At 41.9% G+C, this 15,970-nt stretch overlaps 1 protein-coding gene across 1 annotated transcript; it reads right to left on the bottom strand.

The window, feature by feature from the left end:
* Window positions 1-560: 560 nt before the first annotated feature.
* LOC310737481 (polymeric immunoglobulin receptor-like) lies at window positions 561-15,222 on the bottom strand (the record flags this gene model as incomplete). Its single annotated transcript, XM_083561809.1, has 7 exons — window positions 561-907; window positions 8,158-8,202; window positions 8,307-8,338; window positions 9,905-9,997; window positions 10,960-11,301; window positions 14,799-14,975; window positions 15,180-15,222. 7 exons carry the CDS (start codon window positions 15,220-15,222, stop codon window positions 875-877), a joined length of 765 nt encoding a protein of 254 aa, XP_083417935.1. The 3' UTR covers window positions 561-874.
* Window positions 15,223-15,970: the final 748 nt, after the last annotated feature.

The raw sequence follows: 15,970 nt of genomic DNA, 5'->3' as shown, positions 1-15,970 counted from the left end.
AAAAACATTCTGAGGCAATTGCGTCATAACAGCATCAATATTGAATAATATATAAAGATTACTAAGAAATAAAGAAAAGATTATTGTACACAATAAAACTAGTAAATTATCATTAATGTTCAATAGCAAAACAAGGTACACTTGACATTATTTTAATGAGCATATACGTTGAGCTGAAAATCTTAATGCATCACTTTTTAACCATTGTGTTGGTGAAGATCTCTGAGATTCACAGGAGGTTCATCCTATCTGGTCTTTCGAGATGTTTTTTCCAGAATTTGTTTCAGATTGCAGCATCCTTTTACTATTGGATGCTTTGAAAAGATGACATGGAAATTATACATCCATGTTTACAAATTTCTGGGTCAAGGGTTACTCTTACTCATCCCAACGCCTAACCTCTGGTCGGAGTTCTCTTTAATTGGAGACCACTCTGGGTGGTTCCACATCCAGATCTATGAAATCAATAGGCAACACAAGAACTGTGGATGGATTTGGACTATAATTAAGTATAACAGGCTGCTACAGTGGTTTAGAACCACAGGTGTTTCCTACTCCTACCAGCTCAGGGAGTTTTTGCTTCCCACAGTCACCACTGGCTCACTCATTAGGAATAATCTTATACCCTCTGAACTGTATATCTTCACTTAGGCAAAAAGTCTAAAACAAGGTCTTTCTCTAGAAAAGGAACAAAAAATACTAAATGAAATAAAACAGAAACATTCCAGAGGGAAGCTGGAGACAAGGTTGGAAACACAGGAAAGTAAACCACAAAGGTTATAGTACAGAACATTAAGAATCAAGTAACAAACTGACACACAGCGGGAATTAAAATAGATGTTGTCAATAGTACACAGGTGGAGACAATCAGTAATCAGGGACGGGCAAAGGAACACACCGGAAACATCTGGTGGGGAAACAAAAGAAAGACAATGACAAAAACGAGTCCTGACCATGACCCCGAAATCTTGACACAATTGTTTCTAGGCATAGGCAAACGAGGTGGTCACCTAGGCACAACCAGCTGGGGGCGCCAATGAGAGCCCCCTGCCCTGCTACCTCCCTTGCCTATTTAAATTATATACCTGTTTTTCTGCTAAGGTTTAATAGACAGTACATTTTTACATACTTGAATTCAGGCAATTTAGCAATGATGACTAAATTAGTTTGACCCTTTTTTGGAGGGTTGTAAATGATTTGTACAGTGTGGGGGCAGATATAGAGAGGGGGTGGAGCATTGTGGAGGGAGGGTGGAGCCATGTGAGGTGGCAATAGGAATCCCACCTAGGGTGCCAAAAAGGTTAGAAACGGCCCTGATTATTTTCATAAACCAATGTTTAAAATATAACCTTGCAGTGAATCTTACTGGTTTCTGGATCTGAACTAGTAAAACACATTGTATCAGAGAATCTCTTCTACACTAATCTGGATACATTTGAAAACGGCGTTTTCTTCTGAAAATGCTCCAAGTCCACACTGAAGCGTTTGAAAATGCTCGTGTCCCTGTAGTGCACGTGAGCATAATTTTCACCTGGTGTTTATTTACTACCCGTGTTAGGTAGTTTTCCTATCTAGCTCGAAGGACCATATAAGGATTCTCACTATCTGGTATGCGCTGATCAGGGGATTGTACTCGCCCCAGTGCGTCAGTAAAAACACGATACAGGATTCAGAACACTCTACTTTACTGGGTATAGAATTGATTGTATATGAGGTGATTCTTGCTGTCTTCTGCTAACTGCTGTTTAGTTGGTTGCGTGATGCAGAATGCATGCCGCGGCTCCGTGTTCTGGCCTTTTATACTCTCGATGGGGGGACGGTGCACTGTGATATCATAGATAGCTTGTCATTGCCTGGTAAACTGTATATCTGCCTCTAGTGGTAAAGCATGGAAATACAACTAAATAGGAATCCTTTCTTACACTGCCGCCCCCAAATATGCATAGCATATTTGCTTCTAAATCTTAGCTAAAGGTCTGTCGGTTTGATCTTAGTGTCGTCTTCAATTGCTATCTCTGGTAGATTAATGAGTCGGGTAACTGGCCGTGTGTCTAATCTACCTTTAACGTTGACCTCTGCAGACCTTACTTGTCCATCTGCTCCAGGGAATGTCTTTGACACTCTCCCGATCAACCAAAGGGCTCGTGGTACCTGGGGATCAACAATCATAACAACAGACCCAACTGCAAGGGTCTCTGCATGTCATTTATGCCGTAGTTGGAGATTGGGTAAATAGTGTCTCACAAAGCTTGACCAGAAATGATCAGTGAGAACTTGACTTTGTCTCCATCTACGTCGTCCTATGGACTCGTCGGCAGGGTTTATCACTTGAGGTAAAGAACTGTCTGGCCGCCCCATGAGCAGAAGTTTTGGGGTAACTGGGTCTAAATCTGCTACATTGGAGGAGACATAACCTAAAGGTTTGCTATTAAGGATTCCCTCTATCTCGATAAGTACTGTTTGAAAAACTTCTTCTGTTACTGATTGTGCACCTACTACTGTACGGAGGGCATTTTTAATATTTTAATCTCTCTTTCCCAGCTGCCACCTCGGTGAGGGGCATTAGGCGGGTTGAACTGAAATTCAATCCTTTGTTTGGCGAGATGCCGTTAAAGTTCCTGGCTGCAAATCTTTAAGGCATCTCTTAACTCTCTCTCTCCACCCTGGAAGTTAGTGCCTTGGTCAGATATCAGTTCTGAGGGGGTGCCTCTGCGTGCTATAAAACTACTCAGAGCCATGAGGAAGGAATCAGGGTCTATAGCTGTGAGAAGCTCAATGTGTACACATCGTGTTGTAAGACCTTTAAAGATTATTCCCCATCTTTTCTCCAGATGTCTGCCTATTTTGATTGGGAAAGGTCCAAAACAATCCATACCAGTACTGTAGAAGGGTGGTTTGTGAAGTCTCAAGCGTGCTGGAGAAAGATCAGCCATTTTAGGGTCCTCAGGTTTAGCCTTCCACTTACGACATTCCATGCAGTTATGTTGGGATTTTCGAATTGCTTTATGACCTCTTAGTATCCAGACACTTCTCCTCAATTTAGCAAATACTCGTTCTGGTCCTGGGTGACACAGCTTACTATCATAGTTTTGAATGAGTAATTTGGTGGCTCGATGATGAGGGTCTAGGATAATGGGGTAAACTGTTTGGAGTTCTAAGCCTTTGGCCAACGTAGGCGTCCTTCTACCTGTATAAGCTGACTGGCGTTGTCGAATTCTGGGGCTGAAGTAAGTAATCTACTTGTGGTGGATACTGGCTTATTAGAGTTTAGTTGTTCGTATTCCTCTGGAAAACTGTCTTGTTAAATGTTACGAAAAAGGAGATGTTCTGCTGTCACATAGTCCTTAGCTGTAGGTATATTAGGTTGATCTATATTACTTTGACAGTGTTGAACTGTGTCTTCAACAAGGTCTTTCCTAGAATTGTACTCACTGGGATCTAAGGGCTTTGATGTTTGTGTGACACTGCAGAATATACTGGCTCTTCTTTCCACTTTATCTTCAGGGGTTTTAAGGGATGGCAGGATTGGCCAATCTGATTAATCTTAAAGTAAAAAGGGTGGGCCTTGACTCCACCTGTTAGGTGTAACAAGCTCTAGTCTCTTAATCTCTTCATTATATGAAACTGCCTTGACGGAATCCTTCGCCAACTGCCGCTCTATGCTTCTTAAGTTGGGCATAACAGAGTTCTTAGAGGCACAGAGTTGTGGCATATTAGCTTTCCTTAAAGGGGGAGTTGCGATTTACTCCATCTACCATCACCCTGGTTGTTCTGGTTTGTAATTAGTCGATTGCCACTTGATCCTGCTTTGATCACGTAACTAATTTCTAATTTCTGTGTGGAATAGTATCACCTTGCGAGAGTCTCTCTGCATTCCGGGATAGTTCTTCCATTTGAGGAGTAATAGAGATAAGTAAACATCGTTGAGGCTGTAGCTGTAGCTGTTGCTGCAGAAAGTGTGTTGGGCCTTGTAATGTCCAGCCTAGTCTAGTTCTTATAGCTGATGGACCTCCAGGGGGCCCTAGGCGTACAGGCTCAACGGGTGTTATAAGGTGAGGATGGTCTGCTCCTATCAAAAGGAGGGGTTGTACTTTATCAATTGGCGGTAAAGGAATGTCCTTTAGGTGTTGGTATCTCTGCTGGAGTGTTGCAATGGGATAAGAGTGCTCTGCCATACCTAAGTGCTCAGAGGTAAAGGCATTCTGGATCCAGTAACTCTGTTGGGGCTGCGATATAGAGTGTACTCTAAAGGAAACTGCTGCCCCATTGAGTTTCTTGATATCTTGTCGAATAGTTCTAAATGTTAAATCTTCCTTCTGTCCTTGTAACCCTAGTTTCTTAACTGCAGCTGGGAGTAACATAGTCCTTTCGGATCCGTCATCGAGTACTGCAAAGGTGTTCAGGGCTCGATTGTTGTGTTGTAATACAACGGGAATCACTTTTAGCAGAACATGCTTGGAACCTTCTGGACTGTCTAGATACAGGGTTTTGTTCGTGGAACTCACTAAACAGGTACTCTCCCTTTGAGGTTGGCTATTAACCTCATGAAGGATTTGAAGATGTTTCCCACTGCATAGACGACAGGGCTTCTTTAGGGTACAGTCTTTGGCTAAGTGCGATCGCCCACATTTCCAACAACGCTTGTTGTCTTTGATCCATTTGATCATCTGCTCTGTACTAAACGCCTGGAAAGTGGTACACTGGCTTAAATAATGTTCGGTACTATAGCAATATGGGCACAGAGGTCTGCTCTGTTTAGATCCCCGTGCTGTCTCGAACTGATGTGAGGGGTTCAGCACTCGAGTAACTGTTTCTGGGGGGTGGTCAGCTCCATGCAGGACAGAAGCGAGTTTATGCTTTGCCACTGGGCCTGGTTTGGGCCGCACCATCCTACTTATCTGATCTTTCCCCTGATTCGATTGCTCAGAGTCTTGACACCAGGATTTAATCCTGAGCCACTCTGCCAGATCTGGTAGAGTGTAGGAATCCTGATGGGGAAGGTGTCGTTTAAATGCGGTACGCAAATCCGGGGGTAACTTAGTGAGTAAGCGAGCTGCATGTAAGGTGCATCTTAGTTCGCTTTCTCCCTTTGAACCTAATGAGTTCAGGAGTCCCACAAGGGCCTGAATTTCGATGGCGAACAGTTTGAAACTAGTTGTATCTCCTGTCTGTACATTAGGAGCATCCATGACTTCTGCTATCTTAGCTAGGGCTAACTGGAAAGGTAGTCCGTATTGGTCATTAAGCATTGTCATAGTGTCTGTGTACGGCTGAGGGGAATTCAGAAATGTGTCTGCTATTAGGCGAGCCTCTCTAAATTTGAGGTGTCCTAAGAGAATCTGATATTTAAAGAGTTCATTTGCATCGGGAGGGAGGATATTATCAAGGGCTAACTTTAAATGAGTGAATTCTCTGGGGTCTGGACTGGTGAAATCTGGAATTGTATTGTATTGTATTGGATGCGGGCCCCTATAAAACATGTTCGGAGATGCGGCACTCTGAAGCCGCCCCATCAAGGGCGGATATTGTAAATTAGGTAGATGGGCATATGTATCTACTTCTGACTTTAAGGGACTCTTACTAGGGGGCACTTGTGGTGTATGAGGCACTGGCTCATGTGGTTTATTTATAGTTGAGGGCAATGGGACTGGGGTCTCTCTGACCTGCCGTCGTCCGGGGGCTAGCTGAGCTGCCTGCGAATTTACTGATAAATTCTGTATGTCCTTGACAAGGACCTTAAGTTCTCCGAGTTCCTCCAGGATGGCCGCTTTATCTTCACGGAGTTGCCTAATCTCCTTCTCCATCTCATGAATCTTTGACTTATGACTAACGGGTGTGAAGGCAGCCTCGTTCTCTTGTAAAGAAGGCTCCTTCTCTTCATCAATCTCGAAAGGCTGTGTGGTGAGCCACGGTCTATCTTGTTGTATGTCGACATCCGAATGCGGAGCGCCAGTAGCTCCCGCAGTTGCGTCGATTTCATCAGTATGTGAACTTAGAGAAAGGGAATCAGTATAATCAGGGAGTAGCACACTAGATTTATCGTTTATCGTGCTTAGCTGTGTTTCCTCTTCTTGCTCACGTGAACGCTGTGCATAGTATTTCACCTTATAGTCTTCAAGGTGGAATGGGGGCTGAGTTCTGCGTCGTGGACGCGAAAACTCGCTGGAGGGTTGTTTTGACATCTGTCTTCTGTGGTAAGCACACTTATCCGGCTCGAAGTACCAAATGTTAGGAAGTTTTCCTATCTAGCTGTAAGGACCAAATGTTAGGAAGTTTTCCTATCTAGCTTGAAGGACCATATAAGGATTCTCACTATCTGGTATGCGCTGATCAGGGGATTGTCTTCGCCCCGGTGTGTCAGTAAAAACATGATACAGGATTCAGAACACTCTACTTTACTGGGTATAGAATTGATTGTATATGAGGTGATTCTTGCTGTCTTCTGCTAGCTGCTGTTTAGTGAGTTGCGTGATGCAGAATGCATGCCGCGGCTCCGTGTTCTGGCCTTTTATACTCTCGATGGGGGGACGGTGCACTGTGATGTCATAGATAGCTTGTCATTGCCTGGTAAACTGTATATCTGCCTCTAGTGGCGAAGCATGGAAATACAACTAAATAGGAACCCTTTCTTACAACCCGACTCTTTGAAACGTCACGCCAATAACGAGAAAGTGCACCAATGCATCATTGTTTGTGAAAGCCATTGTTTTCACACTCGGCATTGCAACGTGAAATGCATTTTTAGTTTTTAAATGTATCCACTTTGTTGCGCCTAAAATGTACGTTTTTGTTTACTAAAAGCGCTGTCTCAGTGTGGGCAGAAGGCCAAAACGTAATTATGTGTAAAAAAAAAATAATAATAAATCTGTGTGGACATGGTTTTAATGGTTTAAGGGGGATTTTAGATTGTACCTACTCAACTCCTGCTGTTGCTTTTTGCACATTTTGTGTACAATGTTTACAAGTACACTCTTGTTTACAGTCCTCTTTTTTGCACATTGTACTCTATAACATATACAGTAGGTTTACTGGTCAGATCTATTTTGCGTTTTGTGTATCTGTCTTGCACTGTCTTGTGTTGTGTGTTTGCACTCGGTCGCACACGATGCACTTTATGTGGTGAGAACACTTACTGTAATTTCCGGACTATAAAGCGCACCCATATATAAGCCGCACCCACTGAATTTGACAAAGATTTTTATTTTGAACATAAATAAGCCGCATCTGTCTATAAGCTGCAGGTCTCTACACTGAAACTAATGAACTTTACACAGGCTTTTAACGAAAGACAGTGTCTGTTACGCGGTGTAACGGTTGAAATTTTTTTTTGGCTCCCTTAAAAGCATAGCGGTATTTTGGGAAAAGCCTGCCGTCGCATTTTTCCGCTATTACTGCATGTGCGCAAGACCGAGGAATATGTCCTTATTATTTTATGATGCTGATTTCTAAGTTTCTTTGATTAACCTGTAACGCTGTTGCCATGAAAAATAAAAAAGCACGAGTTTTGGAAACCAGTCTGTGCTTATATGATTTCTGTTGTAACTGGAGTTAGCGAGCTCTCCCTTCACCCAGACTCAACACGTTACAACGGCTTGTATCTAAACAGTAGCCGACCAAGTAAGTCATTGTTCACTGTCCTCCTCCTTCCTTTTACAACAATTTCTTGTTAAAAAAAAACCGTTTTTCTCCTGATGCCGTGCAGCTTAGAACACAGGTGAAGTGCGTTTTTTCGTTTCCGTTCGGAAATTTCATTGGTCTAATGTTTTGTCGCTCATTTTTTTGGCTTGAAGTTGAAACTGGGAAAAAAAACAGGAAAAATTAATAAATTAGCCGCTTCGTTGTTTAAGCCGCGAGGTTCAAAACTTAGCAAAAAAGTAGCAGCTTATAGTCCAAAAAATACGGTACTTTAGTCCTTAGCTCTGTTTTCTGTTATGTAGCTCTATGCTGTGTGATGTAGCTCTATGTTTTTTTTTAATGTTGCATCAGGGTTCTGGAGGAACGTTGTCTCATTTCACTGTGTACTGCATCAGATATATGTGGTTGAAATGACAATAAAAGGTTCTTTTTCTTCTCTAGACTCTGGAAGACTGACTAAGGTTGGTCAGATTAATTGAGATTTTCATAGACAGGATTAAATTGGTAGGTGTTGGCATTCACCATCTCATAGATCATCTCTGGGTCAACTTCATCTTCTCTATTAGCCTGAAATTACCAAAAGAAATGATAGGTCTTAGAAATGTTAGGCCACGTTAATAAAGCCTAGGTCACATGTGGTTGAGCAATTTTGCTGTTAAGGTTTGACTCACCATTCTGGAAACTTGTGCAGTTTTTTTCTGGCCTACAAGGAGATGTGGACAATAAAAAAACAATGAACAAACAAGTTTATTAGTAATTTAATTCAATTCATTTTTATTTGTAGATCAATTCTTTAACAATGAACATTGTCTTAAAGCAGCTTTACACAGATAATGCGGTAATAAAGCATAAATAAGATGTTCTTTATAAGTGTAAGTTTGTCACTGATGAGCTCGCTGGTGGTGACTGAGGTGACGAAAAAACTCCCTGAGATGGCATAAGCAAGAAACCTTGAGAGTAACCAGACTCAAGAGGAACCCCATCCTCATCTGGGTGGCACCGAATGTCCATTTTCTTACAGATAAACGATGTTGCTGGGTGAAGCGATGTGATCAGAGCAAACTGTAGTCCTGAGTCAGTGTAGCAGACTGGCACTGGCACTTCATATGACTGAAAGCATCTTGACATGAGTAATGTGATTTAAAAAAGATCTGAGCAGCAGTATAAATATGAGTATTTGGAGAACTGAAAATAAATCCTACAGTCATTTGTGTTCTATTTGTTCTTTATTTCCAGGTTCAGAGTCCAGATTCCATTTCTGAGACAGTGTGACAGGGACTGGACTGGTTGCAGAAATGTGAAAGGACAGGGCCTAAGTTATATCATTAGAAGCTTGTGTCTGTGCTAGGATGGGCGTTTTGTCTTGAATGCAGTCTCCAAGATGTTATTGAATTATTAGTGATAGATGAAGGGGAGAAGGTCTTCTCAGATGGTACTGTAGGTGGTGGGATTGCTTGAGGAGAAAAAATACATAAGATTAAACGCCTGCCTGTTTCTTCTTTTCTAATCAAAAATGGTGAGACATCATCAGCAGTCAAGCCTGCAAGGATCTTGTCCAGAGTCTTCCAGATTTTCAATGTCTTAGCCTACTGTAGCAAATGTTTTAATAGTTGCCACACCAAACGACATGTCATTGGACTGGACATACCAACATGAGAGAAGATCGGTATCAGGTTTTGCTTTTATTCGGCTGCACTACCAGGAAGAAGAACGTAAAGAGTAGACAATGTTGGTGACTGAATCCAGTAGTATCAAGTAAAAGAAGTTGGGGTCTGGAAGGGATGAAAGGATAGAGTGAAAGTTTTGGTAACAACATGGAATTCAAGTTAATGAGATGTTCAGGTGAGAAAAGACCTCTGAAGCAGTATCTCTGAGACAAAACCACCACCCCTGTCTTTTTTACTTTGTGAAAGGAAAGGGAAAGACCAAGCAGCCTTTTTGTGCTGTGATCAACGTCTCCATTAGCATCAACAATGATAGGATGCTAAAGCTCAGATGAAATCTGACTTTGGTCAAAGAACAGGGGTGTCCAAGCTTTTCCACACAAGTCCAAACAATCAAGGGCCACACCTGCTGGTCATTGAAAATATAAATCATTTAATTTAAACAGGTAGAATTTGGTGAAAAAGATTGGGCATTCCTGTTCTAGGGGTTAGAATTAAAGGAATTAAAATTGTTTGTGTGTGTGTGTGTGTGTGTGTGTGTGTGTGTGTGTGTGTGTGTGTGTGTGTGTGTGTGTGTGTGTGTGTGCGCATGCCTTGCTGCTTACATCTCTTTTGGAGAGTCACAACAAGGACTGATATTCCAACCAGAAGCACCAGGAAAACTACAGTCATGATGATCACGGTGACAACTGGAAATTCTTTTGAACAAAATGAAAATGCACGATCAGTAATTTGGTCACATTAAAGCTACACTTTCGGTAAGTGGACCCCCTTAATCCCAGCATAATCATGTATTCCCATTCCAGATTTGTTTTATATTTAGAATCACCTTCACAGTTAGACTGGAAAATGACTAAGGATTTGGCCTTAAGAACATTAGGGAGGTCAAGCACCGATGCTCAATCTCTGTTTGTGTCACACACAAATAAAAGTGTGCCGTTTCATCCTGAGATGCTGACGCCTGTCAGTGCCAATACAGACTCAGCTCAGCCAATATATAAATAATATAGATTAGAGCACTGCAGAATGCTTTGTTTTTAATATAAGCTTTCCGATTCTCCCTTTAGGGGGCACCACAGCAGATCATCCCTCTCCACACCCCCCTGTGCTCTGCATCTGCTTCTTTCAAACCAACTACCTGCATGTCTTCCCTCACCACATCCATAAACCTCCTCCTTGGTCTTCCTCTTTTCCTCCTTCCTGGTAGCTCCATCATCAGCATTCTCCTTCTGATATACCCCATGTTCCTCCTCTGCACATGTCCAAACCATCTCAATCTCACCTCCCTCACCTTGTCTACAAAACGTCCTACATGCACTGTCCTTCTAATAAACTTGTTTGTTTTCAATATATAAAAAATAAATTAAAAAGGGAGTTCATATATCTGACTACTTTTATTCATTGATGAAAATGTAGCTATGTGCAGTGATATTAAAAATTGAGGATGCAATGCACCGTGATATTAAATTGAATCAAATCGTCGACATGATCATCATAAGCGAATCGTGAAATCAGTGAAGATTCACATCTCTTCTAATAACCGGATACGTATTATCTCATAATAAGAAATGCTAAATCATTCATGCTCCATGGTTTTCAAAATGTCTATGAAATGTGTGTCTAAAGTTCCAGAAAGTCAGTGTTAATCATACAGACTCACCAGTAACGGTCAGGTTGACGTGTGTGAAATACACTTTGTATCCATGATCCTTTTTCCAGGCCACTTCAGCTCCACACCAGTATTCACCAGAGTCCTGCTTAGTGACATCTTTGAGACTCACAGTGAAGACGTGTTTCTCTCTGTCATCATACAGGGAGAATTTCCCCACACTTATATATTTTTTATTTTCTTTAATGGTTGCAGAATAAAGACAAGCAGCAGTTTTAGGCCTCTTGCAAAGAAACTTATTGTCATTTCTGTGGGATTCTGGGTATGTACATCTGATTGTCACATCTTCTCCTACATGTGCCGTCTCACTGATGGTCTTCTCGAAGGAAACATCTGTACATGACAATGAAAAAGATGAGGTTTTATATTTTATATATATATATATATATATATCAGTTCTGGTCCAGCAAATCCTTCTCTGCTGGCCTAAACACTATCAGAAGCACTGACCTACATTTACAACCTAAATTCTAATATTTGTTCCATAAAATTGTATTAATTTATTCCCAACAGTTTATTCTCTTCATTTCGTAGTGTTTCTCTCGGCTGCACTGCTTCCAGTACGTGTATGTGGATGTTAGATTTTTTTGTCAAAATCAGATTTCAGCCTCTATGTGCTGCCATGTCAATCTAATCTGCTCAGGGCCTTTAAAGTCAGTACTGTTGGCTCTTTTACCTTAGTCTCCTTAAGAAATAGCTCTTTTTCTTTAACCAATCAGATTTCATATTCTCCTCACAGGGCAGCTAGCTGGCCCAGAATAGCGTCAGCATTTTTCCGTCCTCTGATTGGTTAATCAGAGGGAAACTGTTACAGCCAAGTTCGATGGGCAAAATACGTCTGTAGCTCTGCACACATTAATACATCTGAATTAGATTTTTTTACGCCCACAATGGATGACGGAGGAAGAGAAATTGTTTTGGCCTTGGACATACTTAAAAATTTATTTTTAAGAAAAGCTACACATCCTAAGGAAGTCGGCCAACCCCGAAGCTAGCTAGCTTGTCTCAGCCCAGGAAAGGGTTTGTTCACCACTTCCAGACCAGTGAATACGAGCAGTACCACTGGATTACAGCCTCTGAGGAGCGGTGCAAATTATGAGTCTACATGTCTGGTGAGTAGGTTGGGTGCATTTTTTGGTCTCTTGTTTTTCTTGTTTCTCATTTTCCTCTTGACAATACTTTATAGATTCTCTATGGGCTTCAGGTCTGGTAAGTTTGCTGGCTGTTCAGGCAGACCAACATCATGGTCACTTAAACAACTTTTGGTGCTTTTGGCAATGTGGGCAGGTGCCAAATCCTGCTGAAAAATGAAATCAGCATCTCCATAAAGCTGGTCAGCAGGGGAAAGCATGAAGTTCTCTGAAAGTTCTTGGTAAATGGCTGCAGTGACTTTGGTTTTTTTTTTTGAAGGGTGTCAATAATTGTCTGTTGGACAACTGTCAGATGAGCAGTCTTCCCCATGATTGGGGTCATGCCCAGTGAACCAAACTGAGAGACCATTTTGAAGGCTCAGGAAACCTTTGTTGGTGTTTTGAGTTAATAAGCTGATTGGCATGTCACCATACTCAAATTTTTTGAGTGAGTGAATTGGTGTTTTTTTGTGAAATGTGAGCCAAAATCAGAACCAAAGACTTAAACTACTTCAGTCTGTGTGCATTAAATCTATTTAATACACAAGTTTCACAATTTGAGTTGAATTATTGAAATAAATGACCTTTTCCACAAAATTCTAATTTATTGAGATGCACCTGAGATGCACACATTTACCAACAGGAATATAGTATATTTTATTAGAGGTGTAACGAGGACCTGAAAATCATATTTGAGTAAAAATATAGATATTTACTTTAAAATTTACTCTATTATAACTTTATACAGTGAGGAAAATAAGTATTTGAACACCCTGCTTTTTTGCAAGTTCTCCCACTTAGAAATCATGGATGGGTCTGAAATTGTCATTGTAGGTGCATGTCCACTGTGAGAGACATAATCTAAAAAAAAAAATCCAGAAATCACAATGTATGATTTTTAAACTATTTATTTGTATGATACAGCTGCAAATAAGTATTTGAACACCTGTCTATCAGCTTGAATTCTGACCCTCAAAGACCTGTTAGTCTGCCTTTAAAATGTCCACCTCCACTACATTTATTATCCTAAATTAGATGCACCTGTTTGAGGTCGTTAGCTGCATAAAGACACCTGTCCACCCCATACAATCAGTAAGAATCCAACTACTAACATGGCCAAGACCAAAGAGCTGTCCAAAGACACTAGAGACAAAATTGTACACCTCCACTAAGCTGGAAAGGGCTACGGGGAAATTGCCAAGCAGCTTGGTGAAAAAAGGTCCACTGTTGGAGCAATCATTAGAAAATGGAAGAAGCTAAACATGACTGTCAATCTCCCTCGGACTGGGGCTCCATGCAAGATCTCACCTCGTGGGGGCTCAATGATCCTAAGGAAGGTGAGAAATCAGCCCAGAACTACACGGGAGGAGCTGGTCAATGACCTGAAAAGAGCTGGGACCACCGTTTCCAAGGTTACTGTTGGTAATACACTAAGACGCCATGGTTTGAAATCATGCATGGCACAGAAGGTTCCCCTGCTTAAACCAGCACATGTCCAGGCACGTCTTAAGTTTGCCAATGACTATTTGGATGATCCAGAGGAGTCATGGGAGAAAGTCATGTGGTCAGATGAGACCAAAATAGAACTTTTGGGTCATAATTTCACTAAACGTGTTTGGAGGAAGAAGAATGATGAGTACCATCCCAAGAACACCATCCCTACTGTGAAGTATGGGGTGGTAGCATCCTGCTTTGGGGGTGTTTTTCTGCACATGTGACAGGGCGACTGCACTGTATTAAGGAGAGGATGACCGGGGACATGTATTGCGAGATTTTGGGGAACAACCTCCTTCCCTCAGTTAGAGCATTGAAGATGGGTCGAGGCTGGGTCTTCCAACATGACAATGACCCAAAGCACACAGCCAGGATAACCAAGGAGTGGCTCTGTAAGAAGCATATCAAGGTTCTGGCGTGGCCTAGCCAGTCTCCAGACCTAAACCCAATAGAGAATCTTTGGAGGGAGCTCAAACTCCGTGTTTCTCAGCGACAGGCCAGAAACCTGACTGATCTAGAGAAGATCTGTGTGGAGGAGTGGGCCAAAATCCCTCCTGCAGTGTGTGCAAACCTGGTGAAAAACTACAGGAAACGTTTGACCTCTGTAATTGCAAACAAAGGCTACTGTACAAAATATTAACATTGACTTTCTCAGGTGTTCAAATACTTATTTGCAGCTGTATCATACAAATAAATAGTTAAAAAATCATACATTGTGATTTCTGGATTTTTTTTTTTTGATTATGTCTCTCACAGTGGACATGCACCTATGATGACAATTTTAGACCCCTCCATGATTTCTAAGTGGGAGAACTTGAAAAATAGCAGTGTGTTCAAATACTTATTTTCCTCACTGTATATTAAATTCACCAATTCAAATATGACTTGAGTAAATCTCTTTGAGTTTCTGATTTGAATAGAACTTAAATATTTGACTCCTATTGAATGCAGTCTTAAAGATGCACTAATCCTCAACACCAAGACACACGTTAGACAAAAGCCAAAAATTTGTGATATTTACTCAGGAAAACTAGAAAGTAGCCAAAAAATTATTTAAGTACAGTAATAAAGTGCTTTTACTCAAATATGTTACACCACTGCAATCTGTTCTAGTGATGTTGCGACTGTTGAGGATGAAGATAAAAGATAAAAACTGCTTTCAAATCGTGCCATAAACAGTATCACAGTATTCTATTGCCTACTCACCTTCTGTGACGTTCAGCTTCACTACAGTGTAGATCTCTATTTGATCAGACGCAGCAACAGCACATGCGTACGTCCCAGTGTCCTCTATAATCAGCTCTCTGATAAACACACTGAAGAATCCTGCCTTTCTGTTGTCATGGATTGAGAATCGGCCATCATGTGACCATTCACTGTGTGCTTCAGTGTTTATGTGTTTAATACTCCACTGATCTGTTCTGATCTTCCAGAAAGATTTGAGTTTGTTTTTGTATTGAAAAGGGGCCAGTGAGGTGGTTTCTTCCTTAGTCAGAGAGTCAGGCTTTTACAGCCTATACTTAGTTGTTCCGAAGAAGGATGGGGGGTTGGGTCCGATCCTAGGTCTGCGCTCCTTGAACCACTCACTCGTGAGGCTCAGGTTCAGGATGCTCACCCTCAAAGAGGTCATGTCTCAGATCAAGTCCGAGGACTGGTTTGTCATGATAGATCTAAAGAACGCATACTTCCACATAGCCATCCTTCCCGCTCACAGGAGGTTTCTGAGGTTTGCTTTCGGGGGCGAAGCTTACCAATACCGGGTCCTCCCGTTCGGCTTAGCACTCTCACCGCGCACAAAGTGCACACCAAAGTGTATGAATGCAGCTCTACCCCGCTAAGGCTTCAGGGCATCCGCATTCTGAACTATATTGACGAATGCTTGATATTAGCTCGATCAGAGCTTCAGGCAGTCCGGCATAGAGATACCGTTCTCACCTATATGAAGGAGCTGGGGTTAGACTAAACACCTGGAAGAGTGTGCTTTCTCCAGTACAGAGAACCACCTTCTTGGGCATAGTTTGAACTCGACCGTGATGCAGACACAACTGTCTTCTGCCCAGATCGAAGCAATCCTCACAAGTCAGTAGTATGTGATTACACTTAGCCTCCTCCATATGAGACACCTCCAGTGGTGGCTCAGAGACAGAGGGTTCTCATGAAGGGGCAATCCACTCCGTACTATCAAGGTCTCGTGGCGAGCCCTTCGAGCCTTAGATATGTAGAAAGAACCTACGTTCCTGTCTCAAGGCCCTGTCCTGAGAGTTCCTAGTAATTGCGTTAGCTAACAACGGACGCATCCCTCACGAGGTGGGGCTGCGGTCATGAGTGGCCACTCCGCTGATTCTGCCCTCCTCCTTTCCAAGTCCCCAACCAGGAGA

Source organism: Silurus aristotelis (genome assembly GCF_946808225.1).
Source record: "Silurus aristotelis genome assembly, chromosome: 2".
In the NCBI taxonomy this organism is placed as follows: Eukaryota; Metazoa; Chordata; class Actinopteri; order Siluriformes; family Siluridae; genus Silurus; species Silurus aristotelis.
Note: the sequence above shows the minus strand (reverse complement) of the source record. Positions and strands in the feature narration are given on the sequence as shown.